The 23280-nt window shown below is 41.6% G+C and overlaps 1 protein-coding gene across 2 annotated transcripts in view; it reads left to right on the forward strand.

Annotated features, from left to right (window-relative positions):
- Nucleotides 1-23280, forward strand: part of PHEX (phosphate regulating endopeptidase X-linked) — a 237854-nt gene that overhangs the window by 55569 nt on the left and 159005 nt on the right. For both annotated transcript variants that reach the window (XM_047845028.1, XM_047845029.1), the window contains 4 exons: nt 2138-2221; nt 3443-3588; nt 10952-11045; nt 13480-13608. In XM_047845028.1, the coding sequence (XP_047700984.1) occupies nt 2138-2221; nt 3443-3588; nt 10952-11045; nt 13480-13608 (453 nt within the window). The remainder of the gene's footprint in view (nt 1-2137; nt 2222-3442; nt 3589-10951; nt 11046-13479; nt 13609-23280) is intronic.

Raw genomic sequence — 23280 nt, forward strand, 5'->3', positions numbered from 1 at the left:
CTTCTTTTGTAGAAGAAGCAAAGTATTAAATCCCTATGTGTTCTCAGGACCAGAGGTAGCAAATGTAAAATCTGCTTGTGGGGATACCTTGTAGTGGACAAAAAAATGATACTTTTATCAAGAAGATCTTGCATATGGAGTATAGTCTTTTATAATAGAAGTTGGTAAAAATATGCAGTTGCATGTGAGTCCAAGTGCTGCTTGGTTTGGTGTTAGGCAAAGTGGTGGTATGGTGTTCAGGTATGGAGTAGGGATAATTGATAAGGGTCAGGAGGATTTCTTTTCTCTCAGCTGAAGTGATGTACTTGTTACCTCTCTCCAAACTCCTACTTGCAGAACAAAAAGTTCATTCCTGCAGTTACCTTTGAAGAGTGTGTGAAGATGGCTGCAGATGTTGTGGAGTCAAAGACTGGGCCTCTAAGTCATGTCTAGAGGCCATCTGGATTCCCTTCCCAGGCAAATAGGAGACCCAGAGCTCTAATTTGGACTGCACCTCTGATATAGGGGGAGAAGACCTTGCCCTGAGCCAGGGATTTGGACCAAAACGGGAACTAAAAACAGCTGGGTTGAGGCAAGACTGGGAATTGTTGAGAGGCTAAATGAAGTGACAAGTCCACGGGGTGGGGGGAAGTAGTTGGCAGAGAGCTGAAAACAGCTCTGAGGCCAAAGGGCTTCAGTCTGGGGCTGTGAGCCCTAGTAGAGAGGGAGGAGAGACATTCTCTGAGGCAACGACGATTCAGACAGATCCAGGAAGGTGTTTGTAAGATTCATGAAGTCTCTCCTGTGGAGGGTGAGGAGGGAGAAGCTGAGGGCACTGAAGCATTTAGAAAAGAGGGGGCCGATGTCGATCACTCAGCCCTGTGTGATTTTGTCTTGAAAAATCTATGGTGCATGGATTTTTGGCCAGCCAGTAACTCTCACCTCCCATCTTGTACACACCTAGGTCATTCAAAATTAGTGGGACACATAGTACTAGGGAAACTTCTGAATCTGGGGAGACAGGACAACCTAGCCAAGCACAAAAAGTCCGTATCAATCTAGCCATGCAAGTGTTCATTTAACCAGTACCAGCTAGAAAGAAGTGTGTACAAAAGGAGGTCTTGTTGATGGAGGGGCCCTTGTAATTAGAGTGAAGTAGAGTTTAATTGGGAACGTTTGACAGAGAAAATGAATGTTGGGCAAAGTTTTGAATCATAGTTCAAACTATGGGAGTGGTGATGGTGGATGGGGGTGCCAGGGCAGGAGAGTCCTGCATGAGACGTGAGGTAGGAGGTGACAAGTTTAATGCAAGGGAGTCAGATGATGGAGGGCCTTATGGCAAAAGCATGATGTGGTTTGGGGCTATGGGGAGCTACTTCCTGTCCATGGAAGTGATTAAGGTGGCCCTTGAGGAAGATAATCATTGCTGCTCTTCTTAGATTCATCACAGCAGAGGCTAGAAGCTTAGATTTGGTACTGGCACAGTGGCCAAGGGCCTGAGTATTGGGAGTAGAAAGTGTGTGAAGAATCAAGGCCGGACATGTAGACTTAGAAATATGTATTTGAGTGGTAACTGAACTCATTCCCCGAGCAGTGGTGACAGGGGAATCTCAAGGCCAGAGAAAGCAGAGGAAAGAGGAGAGGGGAGATAATGAGCTGTCGACAGAATGATCACAGATGGCAGTGGTATCCTGATAGTCCAGTGCTCTTTAGTGAAAATAGGCTCCGAGGGATGAAGGGATGAAGGGATGGTCTGTGGTTCACGAGCTATTCGGATCATTATCTGGATACCACAGGTGAAGCTGGATGTGTGTCTTAGTTGCCTAATCTCACTTTGGCTATCAAACCTGAGCCAGTAATAGATTTTTGTCCAACCACATTACAAGTGAGGAAAGGATTTGGGAAGTTGTTTTTATGGTGAGGACAGTGTTTCACACTGAACAGGACAGGAAAGTTTCTTTTTATTATTGTAATGCTAATTTTGCCTAAAGTGATGTGTACCCCCCCCCCCCCCCCCCCCCCGTCTCCCAAGTTCAGCACTGCACCGAAATCTTGAAAACCTTTATGATACTAGGCAGATGTTTTGGCACATGTAGAAAGTAGTCATGCATCAAGAAATGGTTTGTTTGAAAAAATAACCAAAGCCTCTTTCCAACAGATAATGATTCCACATGAAAACCGAACCAGTGAGGCCATGTATAACAAAATGAACATTTCCCAGCTGAGTGCTATGATTCCTCAGGTTGGTGAAAATGATCTAGGAAATTTTATCTTAACTGGTCATTTTACGAGTGACTTTGCATCATGTGTGTGTAAACTTTTGCCTTGTGAAACCTACCACTCTTATTGGTTATCATCCTATTTGTCACTCACCACATACGATATCCTTTGTGCTTCAGGATGCTTTCTTTTGTAGGAAACAGAAAACCTTCCCAGGAGTGGCTTAAAAACTTAAAGCCCATTTTCTTACATGACAAAAGTCTAAACGTAGGTGGCTGTTGGTATTGCTCTTGCTGGCTAACAGTGTTGTCAAAGACCAACGTTTTATTCTTTCCACTCCACTCTCCTAAGTCTGTTGGCTTCTTGACTTTCTGTGTGATGACTCATGGCTGCGAGGTGACTGCCACAGCCCCACGTTTCACACCTGCCATCAGGTCAGGAAGAAAGGGGAAGGGCCAGGATGGCCATGTCTGTCTCTTTTAGCAGGAAAAAAAAAAAAAAAAAAAAACAACCACGAAGCTTTTCCAGGATATTCCCACATATCTTCCCTTTATTTCTTGAGTAAGATTGGGAACCATGGCCATCCCTTGCCTACAGGGGAGGCCACAAGTGACTAACTGGTTTTCCATTTCAATAGTGGATACAGGAAAGGGAGGAAAAAAAGAAAAAGACAAGAAATGACTTTTGGGGTAGCCGGTTAAAAACACCAAGTTAGTGATGCTCTGAAGAGGGGACACATGTTACTTGTTGTTGCTGCCTATTTTTCCCTGTGTAAGAAAGGCTGCACCAGAGGGGAGGCCAGTAGTATGTGGGGCATCTGTGTGTGGACATGAGTGAATGGGAGCAGGGAGCAGGGGTGAGGGTAAGCACAAGGATGGAGTGTGTGGGGAAAGGAATGGGAGGAAGGAGTCCAGGTGGGGGTAGAGAATGAAGGAGGGAGAGCTAAGGAGAGAGGGAGGGTGCCGGAGGGGCCAGGAAGTGAGTGACTGTGCCTGTCACCGTGTGAGGGGGTGTGCTGTCTGGGCAGATGGTACAGAGCACGTGTGGAATCTATGATTCAGGCAGTAGGTCTGGGTGGCAGTGACCAGTCATTTCTTTTGTAGATTTGAGCAGTTACATCTCTAACTTTGGTCACAAATCCATTACAAGCGATGGACTATGTTCAGCCAACTATATTTGCCTTTCTCCTTGGTTGCTGCCCAACAGGTGCTCTCTCAGTCAATGTTTTTCTCTCTCTCCTCAGTTTGACTGGCTGGGCTACATCAAGAAGGTCATCGATTCTAGACTCTACCCAGGTCTGAAAGACATTGACCCTTCAGAGAACGTGGTTGTCCGTGTCCCGCAGTACTTTAAGGATTTGTTTAGGATATTAGGCTCTGAGCGGAAGAAGTAAGAGCTTTCTTTTGCATTTTATTGTGACTTTTGTTTTTCTTTTTACATTATAAAGCCTTTCCTCGAATATCTTTGGTATAACTGTTGTTAAAGAAAGTTACATCAAAAGAGTCTTAGGGAAAATCGTGGTGCCCTTGGTGACAAATTGGCCAAAATGATCATCTGATGTAATTTACTTGCTGTGATAGCAGCAAATACACAATGTTTTTGCTCCTTATTTCTCATCTTTCTCCATATTTTCTGTCTGAAAACCTAAATTGTTCCCTAGTTTTGGGAACTAGTTATATATATTATTTTCTGAGCTTTCTGTATGAATATCTTTTTTTTTCCAGTTCATTCTTTGTCCTTTGCTGCCTTTTTCTTTTCCTGGTTTCTGTTTAGCCTTTAAGCCCCTTTGTTGCAATATTACTGAAGCCCCTGTGCTGAATAAGAGTACTCTGACAGTCGTGGAAAAATTGGACGGATGAAACAACTTCAGGAACTGTCTGGTTTTCCTTATTTTAAAGCATGTTTTAGAATTTGTTGCTTTGCTACTTCAGCACTACAAAACAAGGAAATCCTGAAATCGCCTGTGAAAGAGAATTGTACATCTTGATGAAGCCATTCAGATTTGACTACAGAAAATGAAGCACAGAATGGTCAAGTCATTTTCAAAGGCAGTTTACTAGGCTAATTGCCAGGCCATAATTAAAAATCATATTTTCTTATTTGGACTCAGACAAGGCTATCTTGCCGGGACTTATGTTAAAAAAGAAAAGACACCTGCAGAAATCCTAGAAATAAACTTCAGCATCCATCCCTACTTGTGGGAACACTTCGACACTTTGGAAGAGCTGCTTTTCCTTTTAAGATGATATTTTCTCATGATAGAGGGAATATGTGTTCATTGAGGAAAGTATACAGAAAAGGGAGAGAAGAGATAATAAATCTACTGAAAATTCTGCCACTTAGAGATAAGCAGTGATCCTATGAAAATTTTCCAAGTGAAAGTTGAGTCTAGAGCTAGGTAAGTGTCTGTGTGGGGTGGAGACTGGCTATTCAAGGTGTGCTCCCTAGACCAGCAATGCTGGCAGCATCACCTTGTCACTTGGGCCCTTGAGAAAAGGGCCTCTTTGGGCCTCTTTCCCGAGGCCCCTCCTCCACAGGGGCTGGTGCAGTAGTTCTGAGGCAAGTCCCCAGAATCCGTATTTCATTTTTTTTTTTAATTTTTTTTTCAACGTTTTTATTTATTTTTGGGACAGAGAGAGACAGAGCATGAACGGGGGAGGGGCAGAGAGAGAGGGAGACACAGAATCGGAAACAGGCTCCAGGCTCCAAGCCATCAGCCCAGAGCCTGACGCGGGGCTCAGGCTCCAGGCTCCAAGCCATCAGCCCAGAGCCTGACGCGGGGCTCGAACTCACGGACCACGAGATCGTGACCTGGCTGAAGTCGGACGCTTAACCGACTGCGCCACCCAGGTGCCCCTGGAATCGGTATTTCAAAGAGAACCCCAGGAGAGTCTTTCAGTTAGTGGTTTGTTTTTTTTGGGGGGGGAGACTCTTACCATTGCAGGATTTTTACCTCAGTACCCAGGGTTCACTGTGTAGCTGCTTCAGAGAATGAAGAGGTGGACACCAAATAAAATTAGCAGCAGGCAAAAGTTTATTAAAAAGCCAGAATAGCAAAAGTAAGAATAGCACAAAAGCTCTCTTTCCGGAGAGGAGGCATTTGAAAGTGAGGACCCCTGACTATGGGCAAAGGACTTTATTTTATAGGGTTTTGGTCCGTCCCTCCCCACTTTTTTTCTTTGTTGGCCTGATAACTGTAGGTGCTGAGTTGTTCATTTCTGTGGGAAACATGACAGGGGAGTAGGTAGTGTTTGTTACAATTTTAAGAAAAACTTTAGATCTGAGGGAGCTTTTCTCATGGTCAGTCCTGAAGGAGTTTTTCTCATGGTCAGACGTTCCCAGCACTGTTTTAAAATATATATATTTTTTCTACATTCAGAGATCTCAAGTCCTAACCTTTCCCTCTCTAGCTATTTTACCCTATCTTTCCCCATCATGTCACTACCTTTGAAGACTTAGTCATGTTAACCACCATTATGATTAATAGTTACCTTTGATCTTTTTTTTAATGTTTTATTTGTTTTTGAGAGAGAGAGAGAGAGAGAGAGAGAGTGCGAGCGCGTCAGTGGGGGAGGAACAGAGAGAGAGGGAGACACAGAATCCGAAGCAGGCTCCAGGATCTGAGCTGTCAACACAAATCCCTACGTAGGGCTCGAACCCACAATCCGTGAGATCATGTTCTTAGCCAAAGTCAGACGCTTAACCAACTGAGCCACCCAGGCACCCAAATAGTTATCTTTGATCTTAAAAAAAAAAAAAAACAAGTCTTGTTCCCACTTTACAGATGAAGAAGCTGAGGGAAAGGGATTTCTGCAGCACATACCTTGATGCAGAGGTAGAGCTGAGATTCTAAACTGGGCCACCCTCATTTCTACGTCCTGTCTCTTACATACATGTCCCTGTATGGAAAAGAGACCCTTTTCAGACATTTCACTGCTAGTTTTGGAGATAGTTCCCCTGGCATTTCCTGGTTAAAGGCCATCCTGGGTTGGTATCGGCTGGTCATTGCTCGACTGCTGCTTTCCCTCTTACAGCATGCCCCCTGACAGCCTCGTGGTATTAGGGTTTTCCTTCTGACCCAATGGCTGTGGGGGCAGTGGCACTTGCTCCCTGGCAAATGATGGTGCATGGTGCAAAACTAGAGCAATGGCATCTCCCAGAGGTGGTGCCAGAGGCTGCATTGGCCCTTGCAGTTCAGGGAGTCGGTGGCCAGGGCAGGGCCATTTGGAGGCACAAGATGGAGGCTGTCTGTAGTGAAAAGGAGTTGGTGGTCAAGGTGGAAAGGGTGAAGATGCTGTGATGTGCTAGGTCCCTCAAGTTATGCCCGTCTCTTCCTAGCTCACTGTTGAGTGATCTCATGTGAACAGTTTGAAATCAACTCTGGTGGGAATATTCACACCATCGAAATCAGCAAATTCTACAAAGCAAGTGTTTTTTTTTTTCCCCCCCTCTTGGAAAGCCAGTTGTGAAACATTTACTAGTATGTCACTGGTTGAGAGGTGCTGCAGATGTCCCTCCCCTTCTGTCCTCCCATCAGATCTCTCCCGACTCCAGACCTGCGGCTACCTCAGACAATCAACCATCTAATTTGGTCTGAGGAGCAAAATGGAAGGAGGGGAGAGGCCGAGGAAGGATGGGTTTATAGAGATTTTTCTCGGGGTCTTCCTGGCAAGACCTGGTCTCCTAGAGATCATCTGCATCAGTGCTTTGTTTTGTTTTGTTTTCTGTTTTAAGCAGGCTGGCCTAAAGCAAACCCTTGGAGATTTTGCCAAGCCTCTGTGATCTTTTCTGTCTTCAGTATTAGTTTAATATAAAGCAAGCACGGTGTACAGTGAGATGATTTTTAATGAACATAGGGTCGTAGAGGCTGACCTGGAAAATGTGTTGTTATGTGGACCTCTTACAGGGCTCAGCACTGCTGAGGGTGATCTAGGGCCTTGTTGCTCAAAGTATGACCCATGGAGACCAATATGGGCCTGGACTGAGAGTTTGTTAGAAATGCAGAAATCAGGCTCCACTCCAGACCTGCTGCAATTTAGTAAGATCCCCAGGGGATTCATATACACATGAAAGTTTAAGAAGCACTGATCTGGGATTTAGAAAGTCCTAGTTTAGCTGTGTTTGCAGAAAGATGAGGAGATAGAGTTTTCCTAGACCAGTGGTTCTCAAGCCTGACAAGCATCAGCACTCCCTGAAGGGCTTGTTAAAATAGACTGCTAGGTCCCATCCCATAGCTCTGATTGATTAGATCTGAAGTGAGGCCTAGGGATTTTCTATCAAGTTCTCAGGTGATGCTGTAGCTGCTGGTCTGGGGGCACACTTTGGAACCACTGCCTTAAGTGTACCTTTGAGCAGCCTCTAGGATTTGGGAAGATCTCTTTGGCTTTGAGAAGCTTTGAGAAGAACCTGTTTGGCTTACCTCAGGTAGTTTGACTTAGAGGACCTGAAGAGCAAATGTTAGTTCTGGATTTGCCACGTAATTGCTAGTCCCTTGAACTCTGTTTTCTTTGTTTGATAATGAGGATAATAACCATCCCCTAGCATTGTCATGAGGATCAAAAAAGGCACTTAATGCTCTCTTAAATGCAAACAAATGTAAGCTGTCACTAATTGACAAAGGACAGCAAAAGCTTCTTCAAAAATCTCTTCCCAGTCAGAGGCTTTGGGAAATTATTTCATGTTGCGCTCTCAATGGCGGGATCTCTCCCGAGATGTTTTACTTTCCTCTGTTTTATTTATTGCCATTTGGGGAAATTACCATGCTGCTGCAAATGCTTTTTGAAAAAAAAAAGATATTATGTATTATTTTGAAGGACTGTTGCTGAATCTGATTTTTGTTTTGTTTTTTGATATATGTGAGCATTAGGTGGCAGTGATTCAGTCATTACGGTCAGATCTGTTTCTGGCGTGGTAATATTAGCACTGGAAAGCTGCGCTTCTAGCACTCCGTCGGTATATTTATAAAGCACTGGAGCAGCTCATCAGCACCATTGTCTTGCTGTGTGAGCTTCCCTGCACTCCATCTTCCAGCTCACGGAGGTCTTGTTACACTGTCGTCTTAGTAATGCCTTGCCCATGAAGGCCTCACACACTGTTCCTTTTTCGCACCCACAGATTTCTGCAAAGCATTTGGGGTCTTTTGACTGGCCAGGAAATCTTTGTTGAATTAGAGGCATTAATTTATCACTGTGTAGCACGGGAAAAGCACACAGGCTTTCGAGGTAGACACACCTCTATATGGTCTGGCCTCCATTGCTTATTATACTGGTTCTCCACCTTGTTTGCACATTGGACTCAGCTGGGGGAAACTTAAAAACATTATTTATGGTGGATCCCACCCTATATAGAGGTCCTGACTTCATTGGTCTAAAGTGGCCTAGCATTTATGTGGACTTTTTGAACCCCTCAAGTGTTCGTACCAAGTTGGAGATGCACTGACTATGTGGTCATGAGGAGTTACTTAATGGTTCTAGGCCTCAAGTTTCTTTATATGTAAGATAGGCTCAAGAACACCTCTCCTATAGTGGCAGTGCCCATGCTTCTCAAACCCCAGCATACTTGCACCGCACTGCTTCTTCAGCAACCACCGTCGGGCCTATCTCAACAACCTTCCCACTGAATCTCACTCATCGTTGTCCCACGAAGGGAGTACCTTCTGAACTCATGTAAGTGTATCTGCTGGCCACAGACCTCCTTCTACTCTTCACCTGCGGATCCAGCACAGCTCTTGTGCCTAGGGGAAACGTGGAGACCTGGTGTTGGGGTCAGTCAGGCTCGCCTCCTTTGACACTCGAGACACTGGGCCCTGACTGCTGCCTGCCTTGTCTTCTCTGTGGCCAGACTTTGTGCCTGTCTCTGCGAGTGATGACCCTGCTCACCATTTTCTCCAATACACAAGCAATTCCTAATTATTTAGCCCATCCGGAGTTCATAATCCTGCCTCACAGTCCTATACCTTCTAGTCTTTAGGCACAGCTCCATCCCTGTTCCTCTCACAAAGCTGAATCTTTTTTTAATTTATTTATTTATTTTGAGAGAGAGGGAGAGAGAGCTCATATATTTGTTCAAAATGTTTTGAAATAGTCAAGACAGCCATATGAAGTGTGGCTTTATATCCACGTTATTGTATTAGCCTAATCTATGTCGATAATGTGTCTTGAAGAATTAACTAATAGCATTTGAAGGATTAATTAATGACTTTTGAAAATATCTATTCATTTTATCTTTTGAAACTCCTATTTCTGTATTTGTTAAAAACATTCTTAATATGTTATTCCATTAGTATATCTCTAGGTAAATTAAAATAACTATTTTTTAAATGTTTATTATTTTTTTTTTATTTAAAAAAAATTTTTTTTTCAACGTTTATTTATTTTTGGGACAGAGAGAGACAGAGCATGAATGGGGGAGGGGCAGAGAGAGAGGGAGACACAGAATCGGAAACAGGCTCCAGGCTCTGAGCCATCAGCCCAGAGCCTGACGCGGGGCTCGAACTCACGGACCGCGAGATCGTGACCTGGTTGAAGTCGGACGCTCAACCGACTGCGCCACCCAGGCGCCCCTAAATGTTTATTTTTGAGAGAGCGAGCGAGTGACCAGGGGAGGGGCAGAGAGAGAAGGGGACAGAGGATCTGAAGTGGGCTCCGTGCTGACAGTAGAGAGACCAATATGGGGCTCAAACTCACGAACCATGAGATCATGACCTGAGTCAAATTCAGCCACTTAACTGACTGAGCCATCCGGGCACCCTGAAAATAACCATTTTTATAGTATTACAATAACTATGTACTAGGTATATATGGTGAAATATATTTAATTGCTGAGAATGCGCATCCACCGGGTTAGAGCGCCATGCAAATGAGAGTGTGGGTTGTTTTTAATGGGCCAGATATCATCATCGTGTCACATGGCTCTTACATGGCTGTGTGACCCAAGAGCCATCCCAGGAATGTGTGTTATTAGTCACCATGGTAATGGCACAGCTAGGAGGGGATGGGTCGTTAAAAATTCATCATCACTATTGAGTTAGAAATTAACTCAGATCACGTATCCTTCTGAGGTCAGGGCATCTTTTGCTTAGAGAAAAAGGCGACACTGAACAAAATGTAATGGATTTTTAGAAATATCTGTTACAGGCACTACATGAATTGTTTATATGTTTGGAAGAGAATGACGACAAACAGTATGGAATTTACTCTTTATCCAGGATTTTGTTATTTATTTTAACCTCACAGTAACCCTATAAGATAGGGATCACCCTCCTTGTATGACGAGAAAGGATAAAATGATCAAGGTTAAGTGACAAGCTCAAGCTCATGTAAGTATGCAACCAGGGTGCGAGTCTAGATAAGTGGTTTTAGCCAATGTATTTCTGTTTGTTTCCAAAAGTAAGAATTCATCTGCATTTTATCAAGTCACCTAATAATTCCGGGGTATGAACAGTTTCTAGACCTGAAGGACTAGGCAGCAGTGGATTCTGTGCCCTGAGAGGGAAAGCAAAATGTTCACGCTGAGGCTTCGGGCTGAAATCTTCATTTCATCTCTCTGTATTAAGTGGTGAAAAGCTGGCCAATTTGGATTGAGCTTTTTGACATTGTATCATCTTATGTCATTTATCAAGTACAAGTTCTATAGTTTTGTATGAGCAAGAGGTCCCTCCATGGAGCTTTGCCAACAGTTTTCCCTAAGGTGTTCTACAGAGTATCCGGTATCAGCCTAATTATAATAAATGTGCATTTCTCTCTGTTAACAGGACCATTGCCAACTATTTGGTGTGGAGGATGGTTTACTCCAGAATTCCAAACCTTAGCAGGCGCTTTCAGTATAGGTGGCTTGAATTCTCGCGGGTAAGTTTGAAGAAGATTATCATTGGATAACTTATACATGCCAGAACAGTCGTGTATTAACTAATCCAATAAAAATCATTTTTAGGGATGGGACAGAGGGAGTTTTGCAGCCCAAGTTCTACTTTTTTCTCTTTTTGCTTTATTTCTTTTTATTAAGTTAAACCTTATGTACTTACTGTAAAGCACACTCAAGCTGTACTTTGATGAGGCCATGTAAAGATATTTGCGGCAATATTTGGGACAATCTTACTGTTTCTTTTTTTTTTTAATTTAATTCCAAGTTAGTTAACATATAATGTAATAGTAATTTCAGGAATAGAATTTAATGACTCATCATCACTTACATATAACACCCAGTGCTCATCTCAGCAAGTGCCCTCATTAATTGCCCATTTAGCCCATCCCTTCCCCCAACACCCTGCTAGCAACCCTCAGTTTGTTCTCTGTGTTTAAGAGTCTCTTAGAGACCATCGTATTGTTTCCACTCTCTCTTATCAACTTATTCCCATTTTTCCCGATGTTTTTAACTGGGTCACTTTAATTACAATATTAATATATCTTAGTGATCTGTTGATCTGTTTGTAACTATTTTTCATTTTCAGTATTCTGAATATTCAAAATATACATGATAAACATATTAGATGGTGAAGTTTCATCTTCAGGGATAGGTTTTGGTCTTTAACTTTATCTTGACTTTCGTTCAGTCTTTGATTTTATCCTAATTCTGCTAGGCCAAAGAGACCTAAATTTCCTCAGAGACCTGGCTCAACTGCCTGAAACACTTTTCCTCTCTCCTCCTGACCTGGTTCTTTGATCTTTGCTTCTTTCCCTCTCTTGTTTTCCTCTTCACTTACATAGGTGTTACTTTGTTTTTATGTCAGAAGCTTTTGTGTAATTTTCCAATTAATAGAGGACTAATGATTTTGTGGCTGTCTTTTTTTTTGCATTTTAAATAGCTTGTGACTTATAAAAAGTATTTTAAATTTATTGTTCTCTCAATTAGAAGTGAATGACAAATTTTATAAGCAGTGATTTCATTTCACAGACGTTTTGGTTATTAGAAGTGAGTACAGGAATTTTTGGGGGGTCATTACTACTAAGCAATAACACAATTGTTTTGGATACATTTTGGCCCTCAAAGTCACTAGATTATTGACCTTTGTACCGAACAGCATAAACCAACTATATTTTGAGGTCATATCAAAGGGTTAAGCTACAAAAGGAGTAGATTTTATATTTATATATAAACGTGTGTGTGTGTGTGTGTGTGTGTGTGTGTTTAACTCCTGTGGATCACATAGAAGATAGTACCCAGCTGCTTTGGAACTGTACTGTGAAAAGAATGAGAGAGAATGGTGTAAGAAGTAGTGTGTGAAAATCTGAGGTTAGGTATGATTAGGGTTGTTTCTTGAGTGTAAAGTGCTAAATATGACCTTGAATTGCCAAAGATAGTTGTAGGATCTCTTTCTCTAGAGATTTTCAAAATAGATTCATTGCTTACCTGTGAGAGGAGCTGTGTTGCCAGAAGGAAGGGGAGGAGTAGATGAATTCTAGTGTTAACCCTGTCTGCTCTGCACCAGCAGTCTGGCTGGAACATTGTTTAGGAGGCTCCTTGCACTATATACTAACTAACTTGGATGTAAATTTAAAAAATAAATAAAAATTAGAAAAAAAGAAAAGGTGCCCCCACCATGCTCAGCACCTCCCTTCCTTGCTCCTTGCCTTCAGTTTGCATTTCCAGCACTGAACTTCGAACCTCCAAGGACAATTTAAACAATATTTATTTCTTTACTTTCATCACCAAGAGTAAACCTTTGAACCTTCCAAGTTCTGCTTTGGAACCTCCTTACTTGTTTGTAAATGTTTTCTTGTAATGGCTTAATTGGGACAGATGGAAAAAGCATTTACATCTGTTTTTCACTTGGTTCTGGGTGTGTCCTTTGCTATGACACAATGTAAATATGCCTTTTGTGTTGTTCACAGTGGGCCCTGTTCTCAGTGGACTTGTACGTGTACTGCCCAGAGCTGGGGGGGGTGGGGGAAGGCCCTCACTGGGCAGGAACTTTGATCACTGGTTGATATTAGACCTTTCCTAGCAGAACTTCAGTTATCAGTAGGTGTTAAAGACTACCTAGACACTTGGATAAAAAAGCTATACCGTTGTCCTAATCCTTCATTTAAGGGGAAAATTGAAAGGAAGGGATAAATATATTATTTTCACCGTCAAAATATTTTCATTCACTTTTAAATATAACTAGAGACAAGCAGAATTTATTTCTTCATGTCATTTCACCATTGGCCCTACCATCTGATGCACGTATGTGGGTTGGGGTGTGCATTGTGTTGTAGACTGTTTTCTTCATGTTGTTTGAATTTTGTTCAGCAAAAGGTTTTATCCAAGCAAACCCCAATCTGGATCAATTATTTCCCACAGGTAATTCAGGGGACCACGACTTTGTTGCCTCAGTGGGACAAATGTGTAAACTTTATCGAAAGTGCCCTCCCTTATGTTGTTGGAAAAATGTTTGTGGATGTGCACTTCAAGGAAGATAAGAAGGAAATGGTAAGTGCTGCCCCCTCCCAACTGGTAAAAACAGTGGCAGTCCACCAGATCTCATATGGATGTGGTCAGCAGGCTGGTGTCAGCCTTCTAGCTCTTGAAGTGATGGATCTAGAAAGATAATAATAGTTTGGCTTCAAAGAGGAATTCCTACAGTACAATATTAACTAAAAACTCAAACCTAGAATATAGCCGTGGAAATTAAGAAAATTTAGAAGTGAGAAAACAAGCATGAAATCATGTCACCTAGAATCTGAATTTCTCCTGGGGAAGTTAAATGTGTAAAATCAATGCTTAGGAACAGAGACAGCCTAGACAATTTTATGATTAGATACTAGACTAGTGTAATTACAAAAGGTAAAGGTTTCCTAATCAGGCTTCTTTGTTATAGAGATGAGTAAGCTGGAGACCCAGAGGTGAAGTGATTTGTAGTATATTTAACAACTATTAAATGGTTTAGAAATAGAAATAAAATGCAGGGTTTTTTTTTTCTACTTATGCTGTTTTCTGGAAGCTTCACAACGTTGACATTTATTTCAGAGATGACACTCTGTGTCTATTTTTTCATTAACTTAAGAAGAAATCCATTTATTTCAGAAATTCCTAAGCATATACAAAAAAGGATTGAGGAGTGTAATGAGCTTTCCTGTACCTGTGATCTGTGGTGATTTGTAGTTGCTGTAATTGCATAATGGCCCAACCAGATCTTTCTGCTAATAAAACATGAGATTTAGTTTCATTCACCTACTCAACAGATACTTGTTGAATACCTATTATATGCCAGGCACTGTTCTAAGGGACTTGGGATACAGCAGAGAACAGATCAGAGATCCCTGACATCATTGAGTCTGATCAGTGGGGGGACAGACAAATGTGTTGCAAGATGGGTAAACCCTAGAAAAAAGAAAAAAGGAAATCAGAGTAGAGAGGAATTGGGAGAGCTGTAAGGTGAGGTTGTGTTGGGGGGGGGGTGGTTGTAGGATTAAATAGGGTGGTCACAAAAAGCCTCACTGTGAGGATGACATTTGGCAAAAATTTGTAGAATGTGAGACTTAGATGTGGTATCTATCTGTTTTAGTGTGGTAGGTGGAAGGATTAGCTAAGGCAAAATTCCTATGGCTGGGAGGTGCCTAGGTGGCTCGGTCAGTTAAGAGTCCAACTTCAGCTCAGGTCATGATCTCATGGTTCATGGGTTTAAGCCCCACATTGGGCTCTGTGCTGATAGCTCAGAGCCTGGAGCCTGCTTTTCAGATTCTGTGTCTCCCTCTGTCTTGTGTGCTCTCTCTCTCTCTCTTTCTCTGTCTCTCTCAAAAATAAATACACATTAAAAAAATTAAACAAAAGTCCTATGGCTGGGTTGTGCCTGGAAGGCTCAAGGAATAGCAGGGAGAGCCAGGGGGCTGGAGCGGAGTGAGTGAGGGTAAGAAGTAGGTGCCGCAGGCAGAGCAGTAGTAAGAGGATGCTAGCATTTTGTAAGGCCTGTGGACCACTGTGGACTTTAATCCTGAGTGCAGTGGGGAGCCAATGCAGGCATTTGAGCAGAGGCCTAATGTAACCTGACTTATGTTGACTCCTTCTGTGTTGAGAAGAGACTAGGGAGTCAAGGACAGAAGTCAGCAGACTAACTAGAAGACTATTGGAGGGACCAGGTGAGAGATGATGGTAGCTTGAGCCAGGTGGTAGCAGTGGCAGTTGTGGAAAGAGATTAGATTCTGAATATATTCTGAAGTAGAACCAACACAATTTGCTGACAGATTCATTAGGGAATCCAAGAGTGAGAGCTTTGAGTCTTATTCAGTGGAAGCATGGGGTTGCTCTTAACCGAGAAGAAGAATGCTGTGGGAAACCAGGTTTGGGTTTGGGAGAGATCAGGGAGTTAGTTGTGACCATGTTGAACTTGAGGTGTTACCAGACTTCCAATTGGAGATGTCAAGGAAGCAGTAGGGTATGAGTCTTGACTTGAGGACAGAGGTTGGGATTTATAGTTGGAGGAGAGAGGAAAAGATACGAAATAGTTGTCCAGGGGAGCAGGAAAGTGAGTAAACTGAGGAAATATGGTTGCCCAGAGGCAGTAAGGGTCTAGATGCAGCTGGAGGTTATGAATTTAAAGAATCCTCACCTTTGCGGTGTGTTCTTCTTCATTTGTTTCAGCTGCACTGGAGGAGAGGGTATTTTTTGAATTAGAAATTTAGATTTAGCCACGGTGGGTTTTTTTTTTGGGGGGGTGTGCATTTTCTTTGTGATGCATTATGGTTTACAAATGTCATGAAGCAAAATACCGAGGCACAATTAACTGGTGTAGGGGAGGAAAAAGAATTTCCCTCCACCCCTCTAGATTCTTGAGACCCCACTGTGATAAAAGATTAACAAGAGAAAAACAAGTTTAATAATGTGCATATCTCTTAATTACAAGGAAGGGACCCAGGAAAACTGAGGAACTCCTAGAAATGGCTCAAGCCATGGCTTTAATTACCATCCCCAGCTAAGGAAAAAGATGAGAAGATGTGGGGACAGGGGTGGGCAGGCTGGTTTGGGTAGGTTACCTGGAAAAGCACAGTAAACACATGGAAGGTTATTCTGCAGATTTAAGTCCATGCTTTCTCCATTGATCAAAGTTTCTAGAGATAGAGTCATCCTCCTCTTGCTGGTACAGGGAGGAAGATGCCCTTACATTGGAGATTTCCCTCATAAATGTTAATTTCTCTCACAAAAGAATAACTTCTACTCTGTTTTGAGAGATTCCCGTGTCTGCACCTTCTCAAAAATAATCAGACCAAAATAAACAGTATGCCAAAGAGGTGTATTTTGGGGTGGTATATTTTGCTCCCCTTCACTAATAACAATCTGTTGTAGTCATTCAGATACGAATACATGAGCAACTTGGATGCAGGAGGTCCACAAAACACTGATTTTAAAGGCAAATGCATAAAGCCGGTTAAGTCATGACAATTCAAATGGTTGGTATTATGTGCTGCTATATAGTTCCAACTGTGTGGTATTATGTGTTGATACGGTTGGGGAGGAAGAATTTCCTCTGCCCTTCAAGGTCCTTTTAGGTGGACCAAGAATCAAATTGACATGAGACAGATTAACAGGAGAAATCCACGTTTAGTTTTATATGAGAATCCACACAGACATGACATTTTAGAGACCAGCAAGATGAGGCTTCTAGGACCTCCTGAGCTCAGGACAGGGACATGTTTGGAAAACAAAGGTGGCCCTGCTGTACGAATAGATTACTCAGGTACTGAGGAGTCTTTGTTACTAACTGTCTTCCAGGTACAGGCTCCCCTTTCCAATGTAAATGTGGGCAGCTGAGGGGTAAGGTAAAGAGCTTTTCTGAATCTGCTAGGTTTTGATTGCTTTTGACTCAAAATAATCTTGCCAAAGTGGCCCATCTTCGGGCTGTTTGCCCTTGGCCTGTACGATACATAACTATGTATTTCCTGAAGTTTGCCTTGGAATACCATAAATCTAAGTATATTTACCAGGATTATGGCTGTTTTTTTGATACTTTGGAGGAATTTTCTGCCAAGTTTGAGACTATATTTGAACCTGCAAGTTTCCTTGCAAATAATTCCACTGGAGAATTAATGTCTTATTTCAAAATACTCAATATTCCCATTGTGTGTTTTCTTTCACTCCTTGCTTAGAGTAAATGGATTGAGAATTTATCAGATATTCACAGAGGTAACATTATAAGCTCTGGGAAGGATATAAAAACAAGGCATAACGAAGGTTTTTTTTTTTTTGTGTGTGTGTGTGTATTTTTTTTTGGCAGTAGAAGTGTTTTAAGTAATATGAAAGGTATGTGGATTAATTTGTTTTTCTCAGTTTTGGTATGACACTCCCCTTTTCATGTGTCAGGGTGCAATATTCTAAAATAAAGTGGATTTTGGCCCTTTTCCCCCTTATTTTGATATACACGGGACATGGAAGTGGTGGGATAGTAATGCAGATACTCATCTATTTTACATAAATTGTTTGCCTCCCTTAAGCTGAGCGATTTGCCTCAGGGACTACTTAAATTGGAAACTTATAAGAGAAATACCTGGCTTTTTATAGCGTTGTTACAGGGCTCTCATCCAAGAACCACCTGGAACCACTGATTTACTTGAAAAACATTCTGTGTTATTAACTACAGCCCAAAGGAGAAAAAAAGAAAAAACAACAACAACCCAGAAAGATCCCCAGTGGGACAAATTCCAGAGACTCTAACTCAGAAGGAAGGCTGCCATTGTTTGATTTACAAAAAAGATCGCTAAGCATATGAATACATTCAGAAGGTTACATTTCAGGTACTTGTCAGACTATAATGTGTACACCAATCAAATGAGGATCTTGTAAAAATGCAAAATCTCATGGCATTTTACCAAGGATCTTTTTACCTTAGGTCTGGGTTAGGACCTAAGAACTTGCATAACAAGCTCCCAAGTCGTGCTGATGTTGCTGGTCCAGGGACCACACTTGGAGTAACAAGACCTTTGTATCATTTATTTTCTTAGGTAGTTACCACCAGACTCTCGTTCCTGGTGATTAATGTGAGCAGGGTCTGCTGGTGACTCAGACTGCAGTACTTTGTTTACCTAAGCCTGTTGCATTAATGCAAGTAACTGCTTCAGTTTTTCAAATCATTGAAAATTTCCTTGTTTACATTGTTTGAAATGGACTTTGTCAAACCCTGTGTGGGGGCCTCCAGGCTTCTTGTTTGTTTGTTTTTTTCCCCTTTAACTGATTAGTTTTCCTTTGAAAACTGGTACCTAGGTTCCTCCAAGGGACTTCCTACTTCTCAGTATCTGTTTCTATAGCCTCTTAATGGTGGGATTGGCCCAATGACCTGAGCAGTTCACTTTGAGGTTTTCTTTGTAGAGGAGAAAGCCCGTTCCCCCACCGCCAACCAATGTTCTCTTCACTGGGGAAAACACACAATTCCAAGTTGCTATTTCTTTTCCATTTCCCATATGCAAGTGTGCATGTTCACACAGGCACACACATACACATTCAGACTAATTCACTCACACATAACTATGGGAGTTTCACCATTTTAATTAGAAATGGGAAGAATAGCATGTACAAAAAGGAGAATTGTTCAGTGCAAAAGTACCCAAAGAGGGCATTTGGAAGAATCTCGTGCCTTTCAGAGAGTGGGATGGGGCCTTAACTCATATGGGACTAGCTGTGGGACAGGCCAGTTGAGTAAGAATAGGAAGTTGCAGAACTCTTTGGACAGTGGTTGTCTTTGTTACCTAAAGTGGCACCAGCCAAAAGAACTTGAATATGAGCCACATATGTGATTTTACATTTTCTAGCAGCCTCATTAAAAAAGTAAAAGGAAACAAATGGAATTAGTTATAATAATATATTTTGTTCAACCAAGTATATCCAAAATGTTATTTCAACAGGTAATAAGTATAAATGTTATATATTTTTAAATGTCTATTTATTTTTGACTGAGAGACAGAGACAGAGCGGGAGTGGATGAGGGGCAGAGAGAGGGAGACACAGAATCTGAAGCAGACTCCAGGCTCTGAGCCATCAGCAAAGAGCCCACCGTGGGGCTCGAGCTCATGAACTGTGAGATCATGACCTGAGCCAGTCAGACGCTTAACTGACTGAGCCACCCAGGCACCCCTAAAAGTCTTTGAAATCGCACGTGTATTTTATACTTACAGCACATCTCACTTCAGACTAGCCACATTTCAAGTGTTCATTGGCCACTTGTGGCTACCGTGTTGGGCATGTAGTTACCATATTGGACAGTGCCTATTTAAAGAATTGAAGAGGGATCCCTTGAGTTCCATGTGATGGGGCTTAGTCCTTGGGTGAGAGTGTGCTTAGAGCCAGGTTTGGGAGGGCGGGGTCATTGGTCCCTGACCAACTGGGTTTCATGCATGCCTCTAATATCAGAGGGGATGGACTCAAGCAATACCAGGATTCGTGGCTTGGGAACCAGGGTTTTGAGTTGGAGTCAAGCTGCTATTTGGTGAGGATGTTTCAGGTTCCCTGGTATATGATCTTAGAGGAGGAGATAAATTCCAGATGCTGCTCTGAGGTTAGCACCTGGGAATCTTGGTTCTCACTGGCGCATAGACTGGGTGGAGTGGAGTCTATAAGTTAAAGGCATTCGGTGCCTTGAAGTTGCAAAGGACTTGGTCAGGCTGAAAGCCAGGGGTTCCAAGCTTAAACATAGGCAGTGAGTAACATTAAATAACATATAGGAGTAAAGCTGGCTAGGTGTCAGCAAAAGCCAGGGTAAGTCTAATGATAAGTAGTAATTGCCTCTGGACCTTGGTGTCTGGGACACAGTAGTGGTGAATAGGAAAGAATGTGTTATCCAGGATTCAGCTCAGGCTATTTTCATGAAAGATGCCTGCCTTGCTAGGTTTCTGGTTTGTGTGTGTGGCTTTTTTTTTTTTTAAACTTTGTTTTTGTTTTTTGAGAGAAGTCAGAAATAAGGATTCTTTTAAGTGTTTTTATTTTGAGAGAGAGAGAGATTGTGTGACTAGGGGTGGAGCAGAGAGAGAATCCCAAGCATGCTCTGCGCTGTCAGTGCATAGCCTGATAAGGGTCTCGATCTCATGAACTGTGAGATCATGACCTGAGCTGAAATCAAGAGACATATGCTTAACCCCCTGAGTTACCCAGGTGCCCAGAAAAAGAGATTCTTATGTGAAATCTCCCACATTTAAAATCTTTGTCAGTACTTTGGAGGCAAAATGAAATATGTCCTGGGGATATCATTTTGTGCCTTTTATGTTTGCATTCTCTCTCCTTAGTCTGCAGAACCAAATATCGGGACCTTGTCTATTACCGACCTTGTTTCTTTAATCTTATTTGGAAGACCATGTTTAATTAAAAAAACTGCATGTTAACTAAACATTTAACAGGTTGCTTTTATGGAAAGTTATACACAGGATATGAAGTGGGACTCCTCAAAGAATTCATGATGTATTGTCACTATAAATAGAGTGTGTTACCTCTCTCTCTGCCCCTCCCCTGCTTATGCTTTCTTTCTCTGTCTCTCTCAAATGTTTAAAACATTTAAAAATGTTTAAAAACATTTAAAAAAATAAATGACAGGAGATTAAGGGTGTGTGTGTGTGTGTGTGTGTGTGTGTGTGTGAAGTATGTCTAAAGTATCACTTGATATTTTGCTTTTCCATTTCTTATTATTTTTATTATTACTATTATTTTTAAAATAATCTCTACTCCGAAAGTAGGGCTCAAACTCATGACCCTGAGATCAAGAGTCACACTCTTTATTGACTGAGCCAGCCACGTGTCCCTTCCTTTTTTTATTATTAATGATGATTCAGACCTGAAATATATCAGTAAAGGCCCCAGGTGGATATCCCCATCCATGAAGGGTAGGTATAGATTCCAACGATAGCCAGGAAGAGAAGGAATGGTCACCATGGGCCTATTGTGATTGCACTGGTAAGGGTTTTTATGCTTTAAGAAACTGGCAATAATAATAAAGTAGCTAACTTTTATTGAGGTTTAACTGGATATCTCGTACTCTTCTAAGTGCTCTTAATACATAAACTCATTTAATCCACATAATGGTCCCATAACCGCTATTACTGCCCCCCATTTTCCAAATGAGGAAACTGAGGCTCAAAGAGTTTAACCTCAGTGTCATACAGCTAACAAATGTTTTAGGTGGGGTTCATGCCTAGACAGTGTAGCTTTAAACTAGTGCTTTATTCCCCTGCTTCTCTCTGAAAAATCACTTGAATCTGCACCAATTTTATGTCTTGTCTAGAATGAGGAAACCAGTCATAATGAGGAGACTTCTAAGTGGCTTGTTTAATAATTAATACACCCTTATAAGGAAATTACTTATTATGATATTAAGGTCTTATAAAAATAAAAGGCACCTGTTTATTTCTTAGTGTTTTAGAGATAGGAAACAATTGAAATAGATTTGCTCCTATTATTTCAATATTTTTTTTAATTTAAACAAATTTTTTTATGTTTATTCATTTTTGAGAGACAGAGATATAATGCAAGCAGGGGAGGGGGAGAGAGAGAGAGAGAACACAGAATCTGAAGCAGGCTCCAGGTTCTGAGCTGTCAACACAGAGCATGATGTGGGACTTGAACCCACAAACCATGAGATCATGACCTGAGCTGAAGTCGGACACTTAACAAACTGAACCACACAGGTGCCCCCTCCCAATATTTCAATATTTTAAAGACAAATATAGTGAAAGCTTAATTTAAGTCCAACCAGTTGACATTGCATTTTTATGTTCACACAGTTTTCAGAAGAGGAAAACAATAAGAAACAGGCTAATTCAGATGCTATCACAGATTTCATCTCAGAGCAACTTTTCTAGGTATATCTTTGGCCCAGTCTATACACTGAGCTCAATTTCCAGTATTTTCTTTTTTTAATGTTTTTTTTTTAATTTATTTTTGAGACAGAGACAGAGCATGAACGGGGGAGGGTCAGAGAGAGAGGGAGACACAGAATCTGAAACAGAGTCCAGGCTCTGAGCTGTCAGCACAGAGCTCGACATGGGGCTCGAACTCACGGACCACGAAATCATGACCTGAGCTGAAGTCGGATGTTTAACGGACTGAGCCACCCAGGCGCCCCTCCAGTATTTTCTATGTATATCATTCTGAGGAGTGATCCCTGATGTCTGGAATGGTGACCCAAAGCTCTGTAAGATTTCTCATCAAAAAAGGCTTTTAAAAAATGTTCATAATTCTTTAGTTACCAAGACAGAAATGTGAACATGTACATCAAAGAACAATTTTCTATTAAGTATTAATGCAAAAAAAATATTTCAGCTTTAACTGTATTTTCTAGAAAATTTGGTGAAGTTGGTTTCCCATTTGAACATTTTGGCTGTGTTGTTCTTCTGTGTTAAACCATATCATTTTGGCCACCTGGGTGACTCAGTGGGTTGAGCATCTGACTTCAGCTCAGATCATGATTTTACAGTTCATCAGTTCAAGCCCCACATCGGGCTCCCTGCTGTCAGCACAGAGCCTGCTTTGGATCCTCTGTCCCCCCTCTCCTGCTTGTGCTGTCTCAAAATTAAATATTAAAAAAAATAAAAAATAAACCATATCATTTTATTCATTATAGACACTGTGTCCCCCAAATCTACTTATCTTTATTCATGTATCTCACTTCTACCAATAGGCATGTTTTTTTTTTTTTTGCTGGTATCACATATTTTATATGTTTTTGTTTTGTTTTATGTTTATTATTTTTGAGAGAGAGAAAGTGAGGGAGGGGCAGAGAAAGCGGGGGACAGAGGATCCAAAGCAGGCTCTGTGATGACAGCAGAGAGCCTGATGTGGGGTTTGAACTCATGAACTGTGAAATCATGTTGTGAGCCACCCAGGCACCCCTATATTTTTGTTACAGAGTGAACACTGTTAAAGAAAAAAAAATTATTCTGATACTTGTTAAAATGGTAAGGAAGATTTTATTCAGTACTATTGTAAAAAATGCTAAAACTATCACAGAGGTGGGAGAGATTAGGCTCAACTCTGAATAGAGCAAAGACACATGGGGATTTACATCCAACAAACTGAACCAGGGAGTCAGTGAATGGAAAATTACTAAGATGAAACATCAGAAGTAAGGGGACTTTTGCTGAAGGCAGACCAGTGTGATCAGATATCAAGGGTAGAGGATGGGGAATTTGATCA

This window comes from Prionailurus viverrinus, chromosome X (assembly GCF_022837055.1).
Source record: "Prionailurus viverrinus isolate Anna chromosome X, UM_Priviv_1.0, whole genome shotgun sequence".
In the NCBI taxonomy this organism is placed as follows: Eukaryota; Metazoa; Chordata; class Mammalia; order Carnivora; family Felidae; genus Prionailurus; species Prionailurus viverrinus.